The sequence below is a fragment of the Fundulus heteroclitus genome, chromosome 12, assembly GCF_011125445.2.
Source record: "Fundulus heteroclitus isolate FHET01 chromosome 12, MU-UCD_Fhet_4.1, whole genome shotgun sequence".
Lineage (NCBI taxonomy): Eukaryota > Metazoa > Chordata > Actinopteri > Cyprinodontiformes > Fundulidae > Fundulus > Fundulus heteroclitus.
In genome coordinates, this window is record NC_046372.1 from 22,431,108 (window position 1) to 22,454,544 (window position 23,437).

General features: G+C 39.2%; 1 protein-coding gene across 2 annotated transcripts in view; it reads left to right on the forward strand.

The window, feature by feature from the left end:
• snx2 (sorting nexin 2) overlaps window positions 1-23,403 on the forward strand; it is a 32,844-nt gene extending 9,441 nt beyond the window's left edge. Inside the window, exons 5-16 of one of the 2 annotated variants that reach the window (XM_036144283.1) lie at window positions 322-365; window positions 708-849; window positions 1,126-1,204; window positions 8,381-8,456; window positions 10,746-10,859; window positions 11,369-11,462; window positions 12,437-12,642; window positions 14,216-14,359; window positions 18,141-18,152; window positions 20,365-20,445; window positions 20,526-20,597; window positions 20,944-23,403. In XM_036144283.1, the coding sequence (XP_036000176.1) occupies window positions 322-365; window positions 708-849; window positions 1,126-1,204; window positions 8,381-8,456; window positions 10,746-10,859; window positions 11,369-11,462; window positions 12,437-12,642; window positions 14,216-14,359; window positions 18,141-18,152; window positions 20,365-20,445; window positions 20,526-20,597; window positions 20,944-20,994 (1,115 nt within the window). In that variant the 3' untranslated portion in view covers window positions 20,995-23,403. The remainder of the gene's footprint in view (window positions 1-321; window positions 366-707; window positions 850-1,125; window positions 1,205-8,380; window positions 8,457-10,745; window positions 10,860-11,368; window positions 11,463-12,436; window positions 12,643-14,215; window positions 14,360-18,140; window positions 18,153-20,364; window positions 20,446-20,525; window positions 20,598-20,943) is intronic. The other variant, XM_036144284.1, reaches the window with a different exon arrangement.
• The last annotated feature ends 34 nt before the right edge of the window (window positions 23,404-23,437 follow it).

Below are 23,437 nucleotides of genomic sequence, written 5' to 3' on the forward strand. Positions count from 1 at the left end.
ACCTTTTTTCATTGTTTCACTGGGAGACACTAATAGCCCATAGCCACTTCCTTGTTTTAACCCCTGCTGCGCATGAGCATTACGTACTTCTGTTAAAACCGTACATAAACATGAAAGGCTTTATTACTAACAAATAGAGCAAAAACAAAGCATAAAACACCCAAATAACAACTAACGACGAGATAATCTTTCGTAAAAACTTTCTATGCAACCAGAGTGAGCTACTGACGTATTAAAAAAAAGGTCAAATAACGTGGCTATGCACCTTTAAAATGTGTAATGAAACGAACCGAGCAGCTAAAAGCAGCCTCTGTGTTCCAGGTGACGGGATGAACGCATACATGGCCTACAAGGTGACAACAAAGGTGAGATTTTCATCAGACGGAGACTTCAGGTGATATTCAGGTTCAAATCTGAATCTAGGTTCAAATGAACCTGCCTGATGGCATTTTATCACAAATTAATTTTCTGGTCTTACACCTCTGTCACTCTGTCAGAAAACGGTTTATTTTAGGATAGCGTCGATCCAAAAGGTTTATCTTGATAGCTGTTATGTGCAAGCGTAAAGTATGTGGTATGAAATGTCAGGGTCCGGATATCTCTGCGGTTCTGTGGTGTGTTCCCACTCAGGACCAACAGCGTATTAGTTTATGTTCCAGCTTCCTGGATAATTTTAAAGCTCTGACGTCGTTCTCTCTCCTTCCCAGACCTCCATGTCTCTGTTTAAGCAGAGGGACTTCTCAGTAAAAAGGCGCTTCAGTGATTTCCTGGGTCTGCACGGTAAACTGGCCTCCAAGTACCTGCACATAGGCTACATCGTTCCCCCTGCTCCAGAGAAAAGCATTGTGGGTAAGTCGAGCCAGGACCAATCAGAGTTTAGGATTAACTCTCAGGGACGGAGATCGGTCCAAGGCTGTGACTCTGTTTCTATTACCTGGTCAGAATAACCTGCCGGCAGGTTTCCCTACAGTCTGACAGCTTCTGCTGAGGGTGAAGACGATTCGTGGAGCATTTTTAATTCCTTACATGCAGCGTTTTGTTGGCGGCCTTAAAGTAGACTATTAGAAATGAGTCAGAATGCTCAACTATTATATTGTTCTCTTAGATCTGTGATCTATTCTGCAGGGATGACCAAAGTGAAGGTTGGGAAGGAGGATCAGTCATCCAACGAGTTTGTGGAGAAGAGGAGGTCCGCATTAGAGAGGTACAAGGCAGAGAAAAAAACATTAAAAGTGTAAAGCCATGTTTTATGCTTAAAAAAAAAGACCAACAACCATTTGATCATGATTAAATAAGGTTATATACACCAAACATCCATCTTGATAATGTTTTGATGGTCCTTTTTGACCTGAAAGATAATGCTCCCAGGATCGATTAGCAGATATAAACAGATGTGGCGCCATCTAGTGGCAGTATCACAGAACTATCATAATGCCGGTTCGCTTAATTAATAAATCTAAATTAAATAATGCCGGACTGAGCTTGACCCTCTGCAACGCCTCGCAGTAAAGCGGCAGCTCAGCGTGATGAAAGACGGTTATTAATTAAATAAAATTATCTACAGCAGCTTTAAGAGCCTCATATCAGAACATTTACTCACGTCAGTCAACTCTGTGTAACATCTGAGCCTCGGCAGGTTTAGCGTCTGATTCAGTGAACACCAACGTTCAGACATTCCTGGCTTTTCCCTCTTGGAATCATAGATTTTCCTTCTTTTTTTTCCCCCCACTGGATCTTGGACATTTAATCATTGTTTCATTGGGAGATGCTAATAGCCGTTAGCCATTTCCTTGTTTTAACCCCTGCTGTTCATGCGCAGTACGTACTTCTGTTAAAATCGTAAATAAACACAAAAGGCTTTATTTACTAACAAACTGAGCAAAAACAAAGCACAAAAAAATATCAACTAATACGCCAGCAGGACATGATAATCTTTCATAAAAACTTTGTACGCAACCAGAGTGAGCTACTGATGTATTGAAAAAAGTCAAATAACGTGGCTATGCACCTTTAAATATAGTTTATTATCAGACCCTTTTCCCTATCTTAAATCTGTGTTAACCGTTTATAAAGTATTTTAACTGCTGACCAATGATCACATGAGCTTACCACGTATTTGTTTTAGTCAATTGGTGAAGAAGAGAAGAAGCTTCAAAAACTAGAGATATTTTTATAGGTAGTTAAACTTTATAGTGGGTTTAGGTCAACAAAGTCAATTTTGTTTGTCATATATTTCAATCCTGTAGAAAATTTGAGGTCAGAGCTGAAAAGATGTGCGAGTAAGACAGCTTCTGGAAAATCGTTTGTCTGGAGAGGAAAAGGTGAATTCCCACGGTGAAGCGTGCTGATGCAGTGGACATGTGGAGCAGCTTCTCATGCTTCATTACCAATCTGCTGGAAGCGCTGCCCTGAATGAAAAGTGAAGCCCAAACATCCAGAGGAAATCTGGTGGTGATCTGCATGATGGAGCTTTAAAGGCCAACATGATGGGAAAGATGATAAAATTAACATTTTAGCACCACTGTCACAAAATGAAGGAAGAAATAAGACGGTGAGAATCATTCACGGTTTAGACCAGAACACAATATTCCTCACACCAGCTGCAGGGGATGCTGCTCCTTCCTTTACATGGCCACTGAAGGTTAGCAACTACAGGTGACATCTTTATCAGCTATTAAATCCATGCAAAACACTGATAAAGTTAGACATACACACTTCTGAGAAAAATAGACAGAAGTGTAATAATTACTGTATTTTTCGGACCACAGGGTGCACTAAATATTCCTCCCAGGTATTTAATATCACTCCTCCTCGTCCACAGCTCTCTATCCGTCTCTGTGGGAGGACATAGTACACTGCCCTGTTTCTAACATGAGGCCAAAATAAACTTTTACATTGAATTAACTTACTAGGGTTATTATTGCTAACACGTACTCCAGACTGCCTTATATGAATGCACTTCTAGTTTAGACATTACAGTCAGGCAGTCTGGTAGACAGCTCAGGGGTCCTATCAGGTAGTGACACAGTGTACCGTAATGCTCCTAATATGCATTGAGCGGAGCGGCTTAGTTGCTAATCAAATTCCTACTTACACATTTTAACAGATTTATGAGCGCATTCTGCCACATAAAATCAGTCAGTAAACACAACAGTAATCATAGATAAACCTGCACCATCAATTTTTGAGAACATTTAAGGATTTTAAGTTCACCTTAAAGTCTGAAAAATACGGTCTGACTTTAGCTAACGATGTATAATGTAAAAAATTTACTAAATATACATTTAATCATAAATTTTAATATCCAATTTGAATATTGTTGTTTTGGCCAATATTTATCCGATATATCTTACCCTTTTTACACCGTACAAAACTGATATTGCTTCTCTGCTTTAAACACATTAATCATGCGCTGCATCACCATCAATGCATATCAAAAATTTATGGTAATGCTAATATTTTGGGCATTAGCAAATTTTTTTTTTTTTTTTTTACGTCAAAGAAGCTGAATCAAAAAGTATCAAAGGTCCTCTAGTTCGGGTTGATTTGATATATTATTGCTGCTTGGGCTATTTTTCTCATTTAGGGCCGTTATACACTTTTCAGGACTCTTAATTTGGCATGAAGGATCAAGATGAAATTAAACAAAGCCCCACCCTAATTCCTTCGTCATAGAATCAGCCTCCGTTTTGAATTATTTAGGAAACCTGTTCACCAAGTAAGGCAGAAATAAACAGCACATGGAGAAATGTTTAAATATACTGTTGAAATATTTATTTACCTATGTCTAAGGCACTCTGTAGTCAAGCGAAAAACAGGTTTTTGTGATTGCACCGCTAACTGTTTTCTCAACTTAGTTATCAAAGGAGCAATAAGCAAATTTTATTATTTTAGATAGAACTAAAAAACAGTTTGGTTAAACATCACACACCATCTCTCTGTGTTGTTATCCATTCGCTTTTGCAAGCCGGGCCATAAAATGCTGCCCATAAAATGCCACTAACCATGGGCGTAGGTTTGTATAGGGACCATAGGGACATGTCCCTACCAATAATTCGATGTGAATAACATGTTTATAATTTACAATACATCGTTGTTACAGCAGTCGCTTATTTTCCTCTCGCAGCTCCGCTGCTTGGCGGCTGCTGCTGCAGCTCCGTCTGCCAGCCTGCGTGTCCAGTCGGTCTTTCCCTGTCGCTTTAACTTAGCAGCGCACGCAACTGTGCTGTGTGCTGTTTAACTCCACTCTTATTGGTTGTTTTGCCTTAAGTCCCGCCTTCTCTCTCCCTGGTTGGCTGTTTTCTAGTGCGTGCATGTGCGTGCATGCTTGCAGCGCGAAATTTAATTTAATTCACACTAGAATACTGCGGTTACTACAACGAATATTAGACTACAAAACTAGTCCCAATTAAAAAAAATTATATTATCCACGCTATAACAGGCGATAGAAGAAGCAGGAGAGAGTAGTTTTCATTTGTGGAACTTAAGAAATGTAAGTAACCAACGTTAGCATCTTAAAATAATATTTCATTCTGAAGTATAATACATTTTATCAACAAAAATATTCTGTGTCAGGCAGGAGTTCTGAAGACTGCTGGAAAAATCGACAAGCAAAGAATGTAAGCTTTCAAAAAATCCCTTTAAGGCGGTTCAGATATAAATAGCAGGTGTTATTCGTTTTATAGAGTATAACAATACGAGATGGTGCCTAAACATTGCTATTTTTTGTTTAGAAAGCATAATTAGGGTTCCACATAATAATAGTGCTATTTAATTGACTATTTCTACTTTTAGAAATAGGATAAAGTACAAACAGAGGAACACATTGGTTTGATTTTACATAGATTTCCACACAATCCATAAGTAAATTAGTACAAACATTAGTGTCCGGTAAAAATGCTTGAATCTGGCTATTTATTTAGGGTATTATTGCATTACGGATAAGATAGTGTTATATTTTCTTTTAATATTTTATTTTATTTTTTATATTTGAATAAACTTAGGCTCATGCTTAGTGTTGTGATTGTAGATGATGCCACCAAAAATGAAAAGAGACATAAGGAGCTATTTTAACACTCAGACAGTAAGTATCATAGGATGATATAAAAGGTTGTGTTACATTTAATCCTTTGATACTAAAAACACACTTGTATAATAGTAACATTATATGATTATAGGAAACACAGATATCCAGTAATAATGATGCAGGGCAGCTTGGAGGTGAAGCAGCTGGCCCTTCAGTGCTTCAGGTGATGTCTAATTTATTTTAATTACAAATTAAGGAGCAGCTTTTTATTTATATACAATATATATATAGTGCTTATAAAATTTGTATTAATGTAGCAAAAAGTGCTGCTTTTCTCTTTAAACGAAATGTTCCCTGATGCTCACGTCAAGTATAAAAAAATAGGGGCATGCATATTGCGTAGGACCAATGACATCAAACCAATGAAACTTGAGACCAGTGTCCCTACCAAAGTTGAAATCAAACCTACGCCCATGCCACTAACGTTATAAAGTTATGAGTTACTTCTTCACCATGTTCCTCTGAAAGGTGATGCTGTTCTGCTGAGTGTTTATCCTTTGCAAACAGGCTCACAGGAGCCGATAGGTGAGAAAGGTAAGAGGTAGAGAGAGGCGTGGCTTGATACACATCTAGTTTTGGTCTACAGACGGTGCTCCAGCTTCACCTAGTGGTGAAAATTACTTATTGCTCCTTTAAATATAACTTATATTCTGTTTTTTTTTTTTTTTTTTCTGTCATCCTTGAAAGCTGCTGAAAACTGCTAACAATATTAACAGTGGTTAGTTAGTATGTAAGTAAACTTTTTTTATATAGCACCTTTTTACAGGATTAAAACCACAAAGTGCTTCACAGTAAAAACAACCATAAAACAACACAAAATAAAAAGATAAGAAGACAACCGTTTCCATCATAGACATAATATAAGAGTAGACGCGTCATTGGGCGGGTTCTGCCTATGCTGCGATGCGTCAGAGCGTCCGCCATCTTAAATGTGGCAAATCTGCAGTTACTCAGTCACTTAAACAGTATCAGAGGGACTTTAATCTCTGAATATACTTTGTATTCGTAGTATTTTTTTTGTAATGTTACAAGTTTATTTTCGTGTCCCTTCAGCTTCATTCTCCTGAATTTATTCTCCTAAAGAATAAAAATATTTAAAATAATCTAACCTGGCCTACTCCAGGAGTGAAATAATTCTGCAAACTGTGATTATTCTGGAAATGTTCCCCCTTAATTCTCATAATATGATGTTTTTATCATAACATTATCACTTTTGTGTTTGTTTGTTTATTTTTACTTTATTGACCTAGGATTTTTTTTGTCTCATATTATTAATTTTACCTCTTTAATACTCCCCCAAAAAGTCTGTTCCTAAAGGTTCACATGTGACACGGTTTTATGAAATAACGGTTTTATGAAATAACGAAGACCACAATGTTTAGATCAATTAACAAATTGATCCGTATATTCATAACACATACAAAAAATTATATATATATATATATATATATATATATATATATATATATATATATATAAATGTGTGTGTGTGTGTGTGTGTGTGTGTGTGTGTGTATTTATTGCAGCACAGGAATGAGGCATCTTCTCTGATCCACGTTCACAATAACAGAACTCAACTTCTTTCTGCCACATACAATATGGCGGTGAGGTTGACGTGCGAACCTGCGCCCTATGACGCGTCTACGTATATATGTCTGTGGTTTCCATCCCTGGTGATACGAATTGTTTTCAGCGGTGGTTTGCTGCAAAGTACTACTTATTAAAGCCACAAAATGAATTGTCATTAAGTGATTTTGTTAATATTGTTAGCCCCAAACTACTGTAAATTTTTTGTCAGCAGCTGTTAGCAGCTAGCACTGTTGAGAAATATTAATCATGACTTTAAATCATCACTTTAGACATTAATAATGGTAAACACCTAGCAGTGTTTATGTGTTAACTTCTGCTAGCATCATTACTAACTTTGGTAGCAGTTCTAAGCTAACTACAGCTAGTTTTACTTTCTTTTTAGTGGCTGCTATAAATGAAATTAGCACTTCTGACAAACTATTAGGTAGCCATTCACTGCGTTAATGAGCAGCTATCTGGATGCTAATTATACTTGTATGGGTTATGCTAGTTCTGTTAGCGGTAGTTAACTGCTAACTACTAGTATTTTTGCCAGCAGGGTTTGGCAGCAAACATTGTTAATTTTAGAACAAGGTCTTATCCCTTTTGAAAATATTTAATACTTTGAACAAAATTAAGGTAACGCTACTAATCTTCTAATCACTGCTAGCATTATTTATACGTTTGGTAGCTGTGGAAAGCAGCTAGCTACTGCTAATTTTGCTGGTTAGCTGCTTGGTCCAAACCATGGCAAAACTCAAAAAAGTGTTTATTTTGTTAGCAGTAGTTATTTAGATGCTAAACACTACTAGCATGGATTATACCAAAATTGTGAGCAGTATTTAATTGCTAAATAAAAGTAATTTTGTCAGAAGCTGTTAGCATTGGCGGGCTGTTCAAAAGTTTTGCTAACAAATTAGCAATTTTGATGAATTCAGGTGTAATTGGCAGCCAACCATGGCTATTTTCCCAAACATCTTCATTTCATTGGCAGTGAAGTCAGACATAAACTGCTATCTGAAATTAAAAATAGTATTTATAAAGTCTTTTAAAGCCTTTTTTTAAAGAGACATTAATACCTTGTATGGATAAATACGGAGTTAGAAAAAACTGATTAAAAGAGTAGAAAAAGAAATGAATTCCCTGCCCCCCTTTGTGTGTCTGTGCATTAAAGTTCAATGTGATCAGAAAAGTAAAGGCTGAAAGGTTAAGCTACAAATATTAGCTACATCATTATCACAACACACATCCTTGTGTTTGAATGTAGAATACAGACGAGGGAGGAGGGGGAGGCGTGGAGACGGGGTCGGCGCTGACATTCTGTTGCCCTTTATTGATGTTGTGTGATTGGCAGGAAGGTCAGTCAGTGGCAGCTGATGGAGCCCAGAGTGACAGAACTACATGCTGACGGACAAACACACACCCACCCACAGACGCTTAACGAGGACAAAAACCTTCACGCACGGAAATTTAGGAAACGCGTTTTCCTTTGTTGTCATGAACTGAATACCTGTGATCCAGTGACCTCGGTTGTTTCCCAGCTCTGCACGTAGATTTTCACGAAGCTGAAAACAGCTAAAAAGCGGAGTTAGCCTTTTGGCACCGGTGAAGCGCGTCAAACAGGAAGTTGTGGTGGTCGAAGAAGCACTGCCCTTCGTCGTGAGCAGACCTGTCCTGAAAGAGAACCTGTCTGCCTTCTGATCAGTATTTTCATCCCTGCTTCAGGTACCTGATGAGAACAGTCAAGCATCCCATTCTGCTGAAGGATCCTGACGTCCTGCAGTTCCTGGAGAGCACCGAGGTAAATTAGACGCTTTAACCCATCGGCCAGAACCCCGCACAAACCTGCTCATTATTGTCGGGTCTATACCCTTCTGCCTCAAAGCGTGCACCTTGAGCAGCTCATCTGAAGCCTTTTTTTTTTTTTTTTTTTTTTTAAATGTAAGCAGACAAACAGCAGCATCGACATTTAGAAACCGCTGCTGGTTGTGCTTCAGTGCAGAAAATCAACTCCTGTAAACTGCATCTGATTTTTTTTCTGAACCGGAGCCACAGTTAGTTTGTTATTGTATCCAAAACCATCTTTAGTGGAATAAACATTTGTACTTTTGACCTTCTAGAGAGGGAAAAACTGTCCAGAGGAGCTGAATTACAGCAGATTTCAAGCAAAAGTTGCTAATACTGATCCCACACTGCAAAAAGAGAACTAATAATAAGTAAAATTTTCTTGAAATTAATGTATTTGCCCTTGATTTGAGCAGGTAAATAAGGTTATTTGCCAATGGAATGAGTATTTATACCCCTAAAATAAGATAATTAGTAGTACAGCACTTGAAATAAGGTGATGGAGATGAATTGTTCACATTTTAAGTGCAAATATCTTATTCCATTGGCAAATAGTCCTATTTATCTGCTCAAATCAAGGAAAAAAACTTTAATTTCAAGAAAAGGTCTATTTTTGCAGTGCAGGAGGGTTCGGTTTATTAGGATAACACCACAACCTTCAACCCAACATAACAGGTTTAGATGATCCGGGAAAATATGTAGTTTGTGTTAATTTTCGGGGGTTTATTAAGGATTATGAATGCAAAAAGAGGTGTTATTATAGGGTTTGTTATTTCCATTCCTGTCAGTCTGCTCTGTCTACTCTTCCCACAGCACTGCGGAAAAACTTTAAAACAAACACACCTTCAGAAATAATGTCTTCAATTTTGTTTACAAAGCATCCTGGAAAAATTAACAACAAAGATTTTGACAAAAAGAGGGGAAAAAAATTCACAGGATGTTCAGCTTTGTCTGTAACGACATGACGACCTGAAAAACATCCAGAAATATTTAATTTAAACTTATTTCGTATAACATTTGAACGGTGACGTTAGCGTCTGCTTTTATGTGTTGTCTCTCTCTGCTGCAGCTGTGTGCAGACCCCAAAACTCAAATCTTTATGTTATTCTTTCAAATTAGAAGTAAAGGCATATTTCAACCTGTTTTATCGCTTTCATCAGACCGGAAGGTTTTGCCGCTCAGGCTGCCTGTCTGATGAAACTAACGGGCTCCGGGTCACTAATTGGCCCGATCTTCTGCTCCTCGTTACAGTTTACCCCCTCCCGCATCCATTTGGTTACCCACTGCTGTTAGAAATTATTTCAACACCAACTTTATCGTTTATTTGCTCTCTGTGTGTGGAAAAAAACACTGAAACAGGGTTTAACTGGGTTTTCCTTCAGCAAATGTAGGCTGAAGGAAAATTTGACGCTAATATCTGCTGAGTTTTCCTTGTTCCTCTTAAAAAAAAAAGAAAAAAAAAAGCCAGACACACAGATAAATAACACTTCTCTTTGAAAAAAGGCTGAAAACTCGTGCGTCTTTGTTTCTTTTTCCCCCCAACAAGGTCAAACCAGAGATCCTCCGAAAACTAGCGCAGGGTTTAAGGGCCGCCGACGTTTTCTGTTCCTTCCATTTATTTCCACTCTAAAGCATTTGGTCCCGTCGTGTCCAACTGATCCGCCCTCATTCCCGTCCACCCGCCGCCCAGCTGCGGCCGGGATTGTTCTGGCGCCGATAAATGGCCCCGTGTCACGGCGCTAACAGATGAATCGGCAGGAAGCCGGGCACGTCGCTCCGTCCGGTCCGTTTAATGGAACACGGCAAGCCGACGGGGGGGAGGGAGGGAGGAGGACGAGCGGCAATTTAAAGCTACTTTACCTCCCGTCCAGTCATTTACCCCCGTCCCTCCTTCACCGAGGGCCCCGGGGACTCAGCCGTCCCCTCGCCGCCGCCGCTCCTGCTAAATGAGATCTGAGCGGGCGAGGAGGTGGGAGAGAAAAATCCCGTGTGGTCCAGGAAAAAAAAGGTAAAACTTTGGCAAAATGAAGAAAAATGAGCTCATTTTCCGACTGATCCGATTTGCTCCGAGTCGGTTTTTGCTGCTAAAGTTGCCGTTTTGGGTGGGATTGGAGCAGAAACGCAGCGAGACGGGAAGAATAGGAACAATAACTAAAAAATAATAATAAGACCCACTAAAAAAAATCAGCAAAATAAACAAAGAGAACAGATTAACTCCTCTCTGTTGGCTTGTTTTGCTGTGCAGCTGCCGCGGGCCGTCAACACTCAGGCCCTGAGCAGCGCCGGGATCCTACGGATGGTCAACAAAGCCGCCGACGCCGTCAACAAGATGACCATCAAGATGAACGAGTCAGACGCCGTGAGTGAGACACACCGGAGGGATGAACGGAGAGAAACGAGGAGCATGGAGGCAGAGAGTAAACGAGGAAATGAGAGGATGGATAGAGGAAGGAGACATCTGTGAGGAAAGGAATAATATAGGAGTTAGAGAAGGAGGGAAGAGCGGAAGGTGAGATGAAAGACGAGTGAGAAACATGGAAAAATGAGAAAAAAAGAAAGAAAGATGGAGGGGAAGATGAAAAGGTGATAAGACAACAGGGAAGAGAAGGAATATAAACGAGGAAGATGGACAGACTGATCAGCGAAAAACACAGAAAGGGCTAGAAGGGAAAAACATGATTATTATATTGAGAAAATCAAAGTTTAGAGGAGATAAAGAAAAACTAAGGGAAGTTATAAATGAAGAAGGTGAGGAACGCAGGAAAATGTGGCCTAGAAAAACAGAAAAATAAAGAATTTAAAACGTGGAAGAATATTTAAAAAAAAAAAAAGCTCTGAGCAGATCCTCTGGTTGTGTTTCTGCATCAGTGGTTCGAGGAGAAGCAGCAGCACTTTGAGAACCTGGACGTCCAGCTGAAGAAGCTCCACGCCAGCGTGGAGTCTTTGGTCTGCCACAGGAAAGGTACAACTTCCTGTTTCCAAAATAAAAGCATCTAGTTTGTTTTTAACCGCTAAAACCTTAAAGGTGCATAGCCACGTTATTTCACTTCTTATTATTTATACATCAGCAGCTCACTCTGGTTGCATACAAACGTTTTATGAAAGATTTTTATGAAAGTCCTGCTGGTATATAAGCTGTTGTTTTGGTCTTTTATGCTTTATTTAGTTGTTAGTAAATAAAGCCTTTGGTGTTTCTGTACGATTTTAACAGAAGTACGTACTGCGCATGAACAGCAGGGGTTAAAACAAGGAAGTGGCTAACGGCTGTTAGCATCTCCAAGCAAAACAATGCAAAAAGGTCCAAGATCTAGTGAAATTTAAAAAAAAATAAAAATGATTTTAAGAGGGAAAAGCCTGGAATGTCTCTGGGAATCCAGTCTGAACGTGGTGTTCAGATGCATTCTTTGATGCAAAGAGAGACGCATTTCTATTGGTCAGCAGGGACATTAGCAACGTTTTTATTGGTCGATGTCCTTCAAGAGCAGGAAGTGCAGAGAACTTGATCTGTAAAACGCAATTTGAAAAGAATGCAATTGGTAAACTGCATCAGAAAAAGAGAAATTTGAAGAAAAAAAAATGTATTTGAAAATCTAAAATCTGTAAGAAAAATATTTTGGAAAAAATAAAATGTAAAAAAATATTTTTTTTTTATTTTGAAAAAATACAAACTACTAAAAGACACTAAAAAAATGTAAAACCTTTTTTGATTTAGAAGTTTTGCAAAGTTTAATTTTTGATTACGTTTTTTTAAATTTCCATTTAGAAAACGTGTTCTTTGCAACAATAATGGAACAAAATTCCCTCCATAAGGGTTTAAGCCCGCTGAGCTCACTTTATAATCCTGACAGCGCTGAAGGATAACAGAAAGTACTGATAGGCGGACCAGAACCTCGGCACAGACCTTCTTTACGGTCCCGCTCTTCCTCTCGTCTCCAGAGCTGTCCGTAAACACGGCGCAGTTCGCCAAGTCGGCGGCCATGTTGGGGAACAGCGAGGACCACACGGCTCTGTCCCGAGCTCTGTCCCAGCTGGCCGAGGTGGAGGAGAAGATCGACCAGCTGCACCAGGACCAGGCCAACGCCGACCTGTACCTCTTCTCTGAGTTACTGGGAGACTACGTCCGGCTGATCAGCGCCGTCAAGGTACGACTGCAGAAACGCATCGGAAATAACCAATAACAGCACAAATCTACACATTTAGTCTGTTTTTACGTCAAACGTCTGAAGCAAAAGCAAAAATACTTTTGTGTTCTGTCCTGGTCTGGGTTCTGCTGTCCTCTCATTTTGGCAAACGCTTTTCTGAGTTGCATAAAAAAAAAACGTTTGCAGCACGTTCAGCAAATCCTGCTTCTTGGATGAACTGAAGAACATCGTCGTACGTTTTAACCTTCGGCTGTCAAAACTGGATTCAGAGCCTGGAAAAGTTAGGAAATAAGACAAGACAGAACCTGAGAGAAAACGTTAACGTTCTTTTATTACTATGACCTTTCATTTAAACCGTGAACTAAATATTAAACAGTTCAAAAAAAGCTACAGGAAGGATGGTTATAGTTGAGTACCGTATTTTTCGGACTATAAGTCGCATCAGTCAAAAATGCGCCATAAAGAGAAAAAAAACAAATAAGTCGCATTTATTTAGAAATTTATTTCACACAATCCAAGACTAAAAACTGATATTTAATCTAGAACGGCGACTTATTAAATTACACAGCTGCATCCACAGCCGGCTAAATTATGTGGAATGAACCTGGGAGGATGAATGGAGTAAATTAGCATAACAAGCCAGAAACGCCAACCTGGAAAGTTCTCTTCAGAACATTTCAGCTTAACGGCCGTTACGCTGAAAATTGTCAAAATTACGCCTAAATCAGACCGTGAGCGTAACGGTGCTACGTGCTAAGCTAACAGTACAACACGGATATTTCAGAGCAACATAAAGCTAACGTTCATCAGAGAAGTTGTAAAGCGCCCGGACAACAGAGCTGTAAGCTAGCGCTAGCTGCTGTTAGCTTCACATAGAGACCAGTAACAGGTTCTGTCTCAGTCTGGTTCCTTAGAGCTGCACTACACAACGCTCTGCTGTGTGAATGCAGACTGAAAAAGAGAAACTACGTATGCACATGTGTTCAGTCTATAAGTTAATGTTTATGTCAATGTTTAATAAATTTTTTTAGTGATGCAAGAGCACACTGCAAAAACAGAACTAAAATAAGTTAATCTTCTTGAAATTAGTGTATCTGTCCTTTATTTGAGCAGGTAAATAAGATAATCTGCCAATGGAATAAGATTTTTGCACTTAAAATAGGAAGAACTCATCTCCATCAACTTATTTCAAGTGTAATTATATCTAATTATCTTATTTTAGGGGTAAAATTACTCTTTCCATTGGCAGATAATCTTATTTACCTGCTCAAATCAAGGACAAATACACTAATTTCAAGAAAATTTTACTTATTCTTAGTTCTGTTTTTGCAGTGCAGAATATAATTTTCACAGGCCTAGAGCGCCCTCTTGTGGCTATAAACGGTAATGTTTACTCCTTGGTTCATGCTGGTCATTATTATTTACCATTTAAAATTGATATACAAGTCGCACTTGACTATAAGTCACAGTATCGGCCAAACTATGAAAAAAAGTGCAACTTCTAGTCCAAAAAATCCGGTATTCTGTTTAATGAATATGTGGATAATCAGTCAACTGGTGTGTTTTGGCTCAGGGAGTCTTCGACCAGCGCATGAAGACCTGGCAGAAGTGGCAGGACAGCCAGATGCTGCTGCAGAAGAAACGAGAAGCTGAAGCCAAGCTGCAGTTCACCAACAAACCCGACAAGCTGCAGCAGGCCAAGGACGAGATCAAGGAGGTGAGGGGGCCGCGCGCCGCGGTGCCGGTCCAGAACCAGACGGGCCGCCTGCCCATGCAGACAGAGCCGTGTGTCTGCAGCAAGATGAGCTGATAACAAGGAGACGACACGAGTGTGCTCTGCATCTAAACTCGGTCGTGTTGTTAAAGTCCTGAAGGTTTGTTAACGCCGCGTTAAAGTCTAAACGCGTCACAGGACTTAAAAGACGGTTGTTTTTAGGATTTAGGATCTTCTTTAGATATTTTTCCACAGAATCGTTTAACTGCCCAAAGTTTAATCAACAACCCCACATTCTTTCTACTTAACAAAACTATGATTAATACCAACAAAATAAAGGTTTAACTTCCTTAATTAGCAAATAAGTAGTGGACGGTTTAAGGAAACAGTTTAAAATCGTCCCTGTTTGGCATAACAGCAGATAACATTGAGTAGGAGTGTTAATGTCCTTTATGGGAGTATGAACCCTGGATTCATGCAGCTATTATATGTCTTTAGCGTCTTTAGCTGCTGTTCGCCTCCATTTGCCTGTCAAGCTGCTGACGATACAATTAGAATTAACCACCGAGGCACAAATAAAAATAAACTGCTTAAAAAAAACCATGGATCTGAGGCGGACTAAACATGTTTTGCAGTATAAATAAGCTTTAGTGTTGGTATACGGCCGGACTTCTTCTAGGGGAAGTTTTTATTTTCGTTAAAAAGTGATGGAGTGTCGACTCTTTGTTGTTCAGTTGGAGGGTTAAAACAGAAAAAACACACAACTGGGATGTTTCCTCTAGCTTTCATCTTTGGGGAGGATCTCCTGACCATCACCCTAATCTTCAGATCCCTCCTTATAAATAAAAAAAAAAACAAATCCTGTCGCTGATTTCTTTAAATTTAAGCCACAAAATGTTGCGAAGTGTTGACATTCTCGTTAGCGGTCACTCTGGATCATTTCTGGATTAAATCTGGACTCGGTCTGCAGATTTTTCCCTTGGCCCGGAGGCTCTGTGATCCGAGCGGTTTTCCTTCCAGCAGGGCAGCTTAACTCCAGATGGCGGAGACTGGAGCGCCACCTGGCTGTGGAGGCCGGCCTTGCAGCGACTCGTTATCTGATTTTTATCACAGCTTATTACTCTTCCTGGTCTCCAGCAGATTTTTATTTGGCTGAACATAACCATAAACCAGACGGTTTCAGGCGCCGTTTTCACACGAATAAGTGAAGAAGCGTTTCTCATAGCGACTGTTCGGGTTTTCAGACCTTTCACTCTTCATTGTTTGCATCAAACATTGTTATATTTCCTGAACAGCGGCTCGTTAAAAAGCTAAAGGATGAGCTGCAGCAGAGACTCAAAGTAGATAAATAACTGAAACGAAGCTAAATCTGATGCAGAATGTGGTTCAGCCAGATCAGCCACTGGATGCACATTTCAGTTTTTAGCGTAACTGTCATGAAACCTGACAAACCTGTTATTTTAATATGTAAATGAGTTAATTTAACCCATTAAATGCTGCTGTGTTGCTGCTGACTGCAGGGCTTTGCTTTGACGTTTGATCAACATTTAATTACGCAGGAAAACCTTCCCAGTGAAATAAAGCGTGTGCTGAGTGGGACGCCTCGGTGTTTCACAGCCTGCCGTTCAGCCGGTGAAATAAACTCGGCTCAGTCATCCGCAAACTTCTTTTCCTTCCCGTCTGCAGACTTCAGGCCGGCTCACCACGACAACCAGGAGAGTCTAAAAGTACTTTCTTTATTAGAGCCTCTGTTGAAGCCGTCATCGCACAAATTCATCTGTCAGGATCTCCGCGCGCGCACCGAGGCTCAGCCAAGCCGGGGGTCTGAGTCCGGGCCCAGCAGCTGTCAGGAGCCTGGTTCTGGTGGTAGGGGGGGGGGGGGGTTAGGCTGTCAGAAGCTGCAGACGAGGAGCGATCGCAGTAGAGTTGCAACCAACATTTATTTGGAGTTTCCTGTCAGGAGTCGGGTTTTGGTTGCAGCCTTGACAACAGAAAACACACGGCGGCTTTTTCTGAGGTTAAAATCAGAGTTTTACTCGCTGCTGCTCATCCAGACTGGATCTCTCTAACTCCGCCTGTTATCCTCCTCACCTGTCAGAGTTACCTTTACGCCTTCTCTGCTCCTGCCTGCTCTCATGCATTTACTATTAGAACTAATCAACTCTGGTGATTTAAATGTTGATGATAATGCTGCTTCTGATATAAGGTTTTGGGTTCAAAAGTCTCAAAAAATAGAAATAAAATCCCAGTTTTATAAAAAAAATAAATAAAAAAGATAATCACATCTTTTTTACAAAATATTTATTTTTAACTCAGAGTTGTATTCACTGATACACAGAAATGTGCATTAGTAGCAGCAATAATATGATTATTTTCCTTTTCAGACTCATAATAAGTAGTTTTAATGTGCAAACCTCAAACTTCCTTTTACTGTAAATCAGCATCAACGCCACACTGCCCCCTGTGGGCACCGGACACAAACTACAGCCATGGTGTCATTCCTTAAGGAAAAAAAGACTCAAACCTGCCAACAAATACATGTTTAACATCAATTTTATTATTGCATTTTTTATCATCTTACTTTATTATTTCAAGACAATATTTTATTTGATCAATAACTCTGTAATCGTTTGTTGAGTTGAAGTTTCTGTTTTATTTTAAATCCTTTAATGCTGGGAACATTTAAGATAAAAATATATGTATATATTTAAATAATTTCATGGTGGATTATAACATCATATAAAAAATGCTTTTTAAACCTGAGGTCAGCGAGCTTTACAACCCAGGAAGCCATTTTTGTCCTCGGTTCCAGTAAATAAAGTTTGTCTAGCCTGAAAGCTGCAACATAGATTGGTATAAAAAATAGCGTATCGATATTTATATATTTTATTCCAGATGTGTCACTCAGATGTGGAAATGTTATTCAGATACTTCATGAAAGCACAAAAAAGAAATCTGCTAAACTGGACTTGTTTTAGTATCTTTAGGCTTTAAACAGGTTCTTTATCATTTTTGGTAAAGAGCCACATGTGGCCCCAGAGCCGCAGGTTCCCTGTGAGAGAGGACCAGCAGCTTATTATTATCTAAAATAAGATAATAATAAGCTGCTGAAACAACTTTCAACATGAAAACCAGGCAAAAAGGAGCAGCTTCCTGCAGGGATTTGCATTATTATCCCTTGTTGGAGGTTGCTGCTCCTGATTCAGTGTTTCACCTCACAGGAACCAGTCAGAACCAGTGGAAGGAACCTTGGCAGGGGTTCCTGAGATAGCTGGGCCTGCTTTAACTGTAGTAACTCTTATTATAGGCTCTTCTCTGCACCCCCCAAACAAGACATTTTAATGAGAAGGCACCTGTAGTTTATGCTTCAGTTAAAGTTTGTTTCTTTAGTAAAATATTTACTATATTATGACCCGATAGCTTAGGTTTCTGCGCTTCATTTGGTTCTTTCCTGACAGACGGATGAAAGGTTTTAGACTTTCTCTGGAATATTTGACGTTTTCTTTTCCACAGATAATTTTCTGACCTCCTAAATACTTAGTTTAATATCATTGTTCATGAATTCCCACAAAGCGGTAAAACTTTATCAACAAGTCTGACATAACAGGACGACATCTAAACTCCTTCCTGATCAGAGTCCATTTCCCTAAAACTCCTCAGCGGTTTTGTTCCTCCATCTTTCTGGATCTTCCTCTTTGGTTTTGGAAGCTCTGAGTTTTATTTATTTTTTTACCAGCCTCTTAAATTTTGTTGCGTTTTCCTTGCCATGCCTTCCCACCACCAGGAGATTGAGGAGGTAGGAGCTGCCCCGCCCGTCTGTCTGTGTGTCCGTGTGCTGTCTGCCTGCTTCACGCCTTCGTTTGCCTCACCTAGTTCCCATTTAGCCTGTTTTAGTTTGACATGATCATTTATTTTTATTTTGCTCATAGTTGTGTTTTCTGAACAAACCATCCTCAGTCACACAAATTAGCTGGAGAGCAAAGGAGAATCAGTTAAAGCTTTTGTGCCTTAAACGTTAACATTAAAACCTCGAAGTTCTTCTGAAACGGCAGATTTTATTTAGGAAAAGGTTTCCAGTTAAAGGAAAATGTTGGTGGCGCTTCATTAAGCCCCAGCCTGCTCTGATTGGCTGCAGTCAGTGGTCTAATTAAACCCCGCCCACCAACCTGAGGCCTTCATTGGATGAAATGTCGGCACACGCTCTTATGTAGACAATGGGACTTAAAATATTATATTGGACTGAATAACTTTAAATTAGTATCAGGTAATAAAACAAAGTTTGTAAATTTATCTTTTAATGAAGCCCAACTTAAAACGTTTTTCACAGAAGCGGATTTCTAAGAACTAAAGGAGAACGTTAAGATTTCTGTAACTGGAGATGTTACGATTAATTAATGTTTGCTGAGTGTACATTATACTGCCAAAAGTATTCACTCCCCTGCGTTGACTCGCAGATGAACTTCTGTGACGTTCCATTCCTCATCTGTAGGGTTCAATCTGACGCTGCTCCACCCTTTGTAGCTTCAACTCTTCTGGGAATGTGGTCCACGAGGTTCTGGAGCGTTTATGCGGATCTTTGATCATTTTTCCAGAGGCTCATTTATGAGGTCAGACACTGATGTTGGACGAGGAGGCCTGGCTCTCAGTCTCCGCTCTAATTCATCCCAAAGCTGTTCCATCGGGTCGAGGTCAGGACTCTGCAGGCCAGTGAAGGTCCTCCACACCAAACTCTCTCCTCCAGGTCTTCATGGACCTCGCTTTCTGCTCTGGTGCCATGTTGGAACTCAGACATGTCCATCAGATGCCCAGACAGAGGAGCACGATTTGTCCCTCCGGCGCTCTAGAGTCTAGTGGCGCCTTGCTTTCCACCGCTGCATCCAACGCTTTGCTCTTGGCTGGGATGCAGCTGCTCAGCCATAAAAACCCATGAAGCTCTCCAGGTTCTGTTCTCCAGCTAATCTGAAGGCCAGATGAAGGTTGGAGGTCTGTAGCGACTGACTCTGCAGAAGGTTGGCTACCTCTGCCTCTCAGCTGCCCCCGCTCTGTCAGGTTACAGCCATTTACAGTCTGAATGCCTGCTGCTTGACTTTATACGGCCGTGGAGGCGACTGGAACACCTGATTTCCATTATTTGGATGGGGGAGCGAATACTTTTGGCACTTTTATAGATTATAACAGACTTTAATTGTCCAGCAGTTTTATCAGAGAGGGACCAAGACTATGAACATTGTTCTAAATAGTCTTCATATTTCTGACAGTAATTTAGACCAAAGTCGTTACCAATTAAGCTCATGGCGGTATGAACATCGTTAGAAACAGCCGGAGGGAGAAGGAAGCGTGTTTGAAAACCTCCAAAACGTTTCTCTGTGTTTCCTCTAAGGCCGCCGCAGCTTAGCATTCACACCTAACTGGTTCCAAAAATCCCACTTTAAAAGACACATTAGTCACAAGCATTGGTGCCCCTAAATGTACCCTTAAATATACTGAAGTATTTTTATACATTTATTTCATTGTTTAAAGCCCCTTTAACACTTCCAAATGTGGAGATAAAAGTGCATAACAATAAAATTATAGTTTAAAAACTCAAATAGAAAAAAAAATTAACAATTCAGTTAAAAAGCATGAGCTAAGGAGCGGTAAAAGCCTCGCTAAATAAATGCTTCTTTAATTTGCTTTTTAAAAGGCTCGGTTCGGTTCAGTGATGGTGCGAAGGTCCAAAGGAAGCTGGTTCTGATAAAGATTTAAAAACCAGCCATAAGAGTTTAAAATCTGTTTTACTGCAAACAGGAAGCCCGAACATTTGTCCTGGAAATCTCTTAATGTGGGATTTCTTTAACCTCTGAAGAAAGCGTTACTCACCTTAAAGGTTGGAGGGGTTTGGTTCGTCTAAATCTCTGTGTGTGTTTATGCTGCTGCAGCAAAAGATGAAATCTCTACCAGCGGTAGGTGCTGTGGATTAAAGAAAAAAATAGACGCAGAGTGAATCGTTTCCCCTTTATGTGTTTTAGCTGGAGGGAAAAGTCCAGCAGGGTGAGAGAGACTTCGAGCAAATCTCCAAAACCATCCGCAGAGAAGTGAGCAGGTTCGAGGTAAGACGAACGCATCCGCTTACTAACCAAGAAAAGTCTTCTGCTGTTTTATGCTCAATGCATTCTTATTGTTTCTGCAGAAAGAGAGAGTAAAGGATTTTAAAATGATCATTGTTAAATACCTGGAGTCGCTGGTACAAACACAACAGCAGGTAATACATTATTAGCGTTTTACTTCTGTTAAATCTGAGCTTAAAATTTCATGGTGTAAGAGTTAAAATGGCTAAAAGGGAATTTATTGAATTCTCTGTGCGATATGTTTTATAGAAAAAAATCATATTGATTATTCGGTTAAATGTTGGCATCACTCATGGTTTCCAAAAAAAAAAAATAGCAGCTAAATATTTCAAATAATCATGAACACTATTCACTTTAATGCCATGAGATTTTTGATCCTGCAATCAACAAACTCTGAAGTTTTGAGTGAAAGTTTGAATCCGATCCAGAATCTGTTTGTGGCTAAAAGCAACAAATCTTCTCTTTCCTGACCGCCTGCAGCTCATTAAATACTGGGAAGCCTTCCTACCCGAAGCCAAGGCCATCTCATAGAGCCCAGTCACCCCGACAGAGGGACAGACTACACTACCCATGATGCACCTCTCCTCCCCCTCCTCTTGTTTGACATGGAAGCAAAGATGAGGAGTGAGACAGATAATCCAAGTGTCTGTAATTTAAAAAAAAAAAAAAAAACAGAGTTGACAGTTTTTTTGTTTTGAATCTGAACTGGTTGATTTTAAATCTCAAATTATGATTCAGGAAACAAAAACAAGTTTATGTAAAACCTGAAATAAATTCAGACAGTGAATGCAGCACGAGTTTACAGCGCCGAAGACAGCTTTAATCTCACACTCATCCAAAGTTTTTCAGTGGTGTCTTCCATCGTCAGGCATCCAGACATCTGCATAAAACGCAAACAAGTGTCGGGTAAATAAATGGTTTATTGGGAGTATGGAAGCTCGTTGTTGCCTTAAATAGTAGAAAAATGATTGAAAGTGGAAATGAGAACAGAGAATAAACAAATTCAAAATGTAGACTCATGTTGTTTTTTCACCACAAATTTAGGTGTTTTGCTAATATTTCACAAGTACTAAAAAATCAACAAAGCATTATTTTTAGGTTAAGCAAAAAATAATTTCATTTTCACAGTTTTTTTTTTCTTTGTCCCGTGAATAAAAAGTCAGGCCACATATTCACACTTATTAAAATTAAATGAAACATGCCTGAAATACATATCAGGTCTCATTGTTTATTTTCTAAATTAAAGTTAAATACGTTAATAAACTAATGAACAGATTGTATAAGTGGTATATTTAATGTTAATAGCTTCTCTATTTCAGGTTAGTGATTAAAAATTAATTTCAAAACCACATAAGATTTTCCCATTGATGGCCGTGCAAGTAAGTCAGCTCAGTAAGTGTTTCACTTCATTTTAAAATCATAATAAAAATCATAATAAACATCTTTGTTTCTGCTTCTCTTTGGCAACAAGGAGCTTCCATAGTTAATGTGAAATACTACATTACCCATGAGCCTCGTCAGCAGATTAAAAAAGTGGTTTGATTCAGGATTTTCTGTCCAGAAAGCTGCACAATCTTTAAACTTCAATGCAACATTCCCTGCCTAGCAACTGAGTTGAAGTGCCCTCTGATTGGTTGATTACTTTTATTTTTACTTTTTTGTTGTTTTAGTGAGCATAGTTACTCAGGAAGACCCTGAAGGACATGCAGAGCCCACCTTCTCTTTCCACTTTTATTCGCTGTATACTTTCATCTCATGAACATTGAATGTTTTTCCACCCACACTCGCCAGAGGGAAAATTACAGCTTCTTCTGTCATTTGTGTGGTCAGAACTTTGATTTCCTGTTTACTGTTCAACAGCCACTACTTCCTGTCACGCCTTTCATAATAAGAGCCCCTGTTTTTGTTGCTGTATGATCGAAAGTGAAGGCAACGTTTTTGTTTGAGCCGCGCTTTGGAAGAATCTCTCGTTCTGGTTCTGTTCACTGCAGATTTCATTTAGAAAAATGCTAAATTCAGACTAGAAATTAATTAAATAACTGCTAATAATGACTTAACTGTGTAAAATGGTAAGTAAGCACTCTTTATCATAAATAAGCATTCTGTGAATTATGTTTTTAAAGGATTTTACTGCATCTAAGAAACTAACAGATGTGCAGGCAGAGATAAAAACGCAACCAGGTGAGATTGGGATAAAAACCAGATTTCTGTTAAATCATGCTGTGTTTTTTGTATAATCTTGAAAAAATTACTTGCAGACTGAACAGAACCAGTTTTAGGCTCTTCCTATAAATGAATCCCAAAATAAGGATGATGCTGTGAGTGGGTATTCCCCTGTTATTCCCATTTTTCCTGTTAATTTCCCTGTTTTCCCTGCTTATTTCTGTGGTATTCCTGTTGTATTCCCTAAAAGTGGCTGAACGTTCGTCCCTCCCAGCCTCAGAGCCTGAGGACGTTGAGTTTTTTTCTATGACTGTTTATCTGTCTGTGAATCAATGTGAAAGCTGCAGTTTTACAAGTTTTGTAGCAAATCCTGCAGTGTGTTTGATTTTGATTAATTTTAAAGCACATTGCATAAAACGTCCTGTATCTGTGAAAGATACCTTGAAGTATGTTCATCTCTAATTGATTTTAAAGAAAAACTGGAAGTATTTTTGATTTATTTAATTTCATCTTCAGCATATTTCCAGCTATGCTCAGCTCCATCTTAAATCTAATTATTATTTGCTTTGATTTTCTTTTATTATTTTCAATCTTTTTTTCACATTCTTACCAATGATTGATGTGCAATGTTGGATGTTTTAGTTGATTTTGGTTTTTATATTTTCAAAGATGAAGTTGTTGATTTGTTTGGAAATCTTTTGATGTGACGATCCTGCAGTGCAGCCGAGCTGATGATTGAATTCTTTAATAACAATAAAGAATGTATCTCATCCTTTATTTCACTGTGTTCTGAGTTATTTTTATTGTCTTT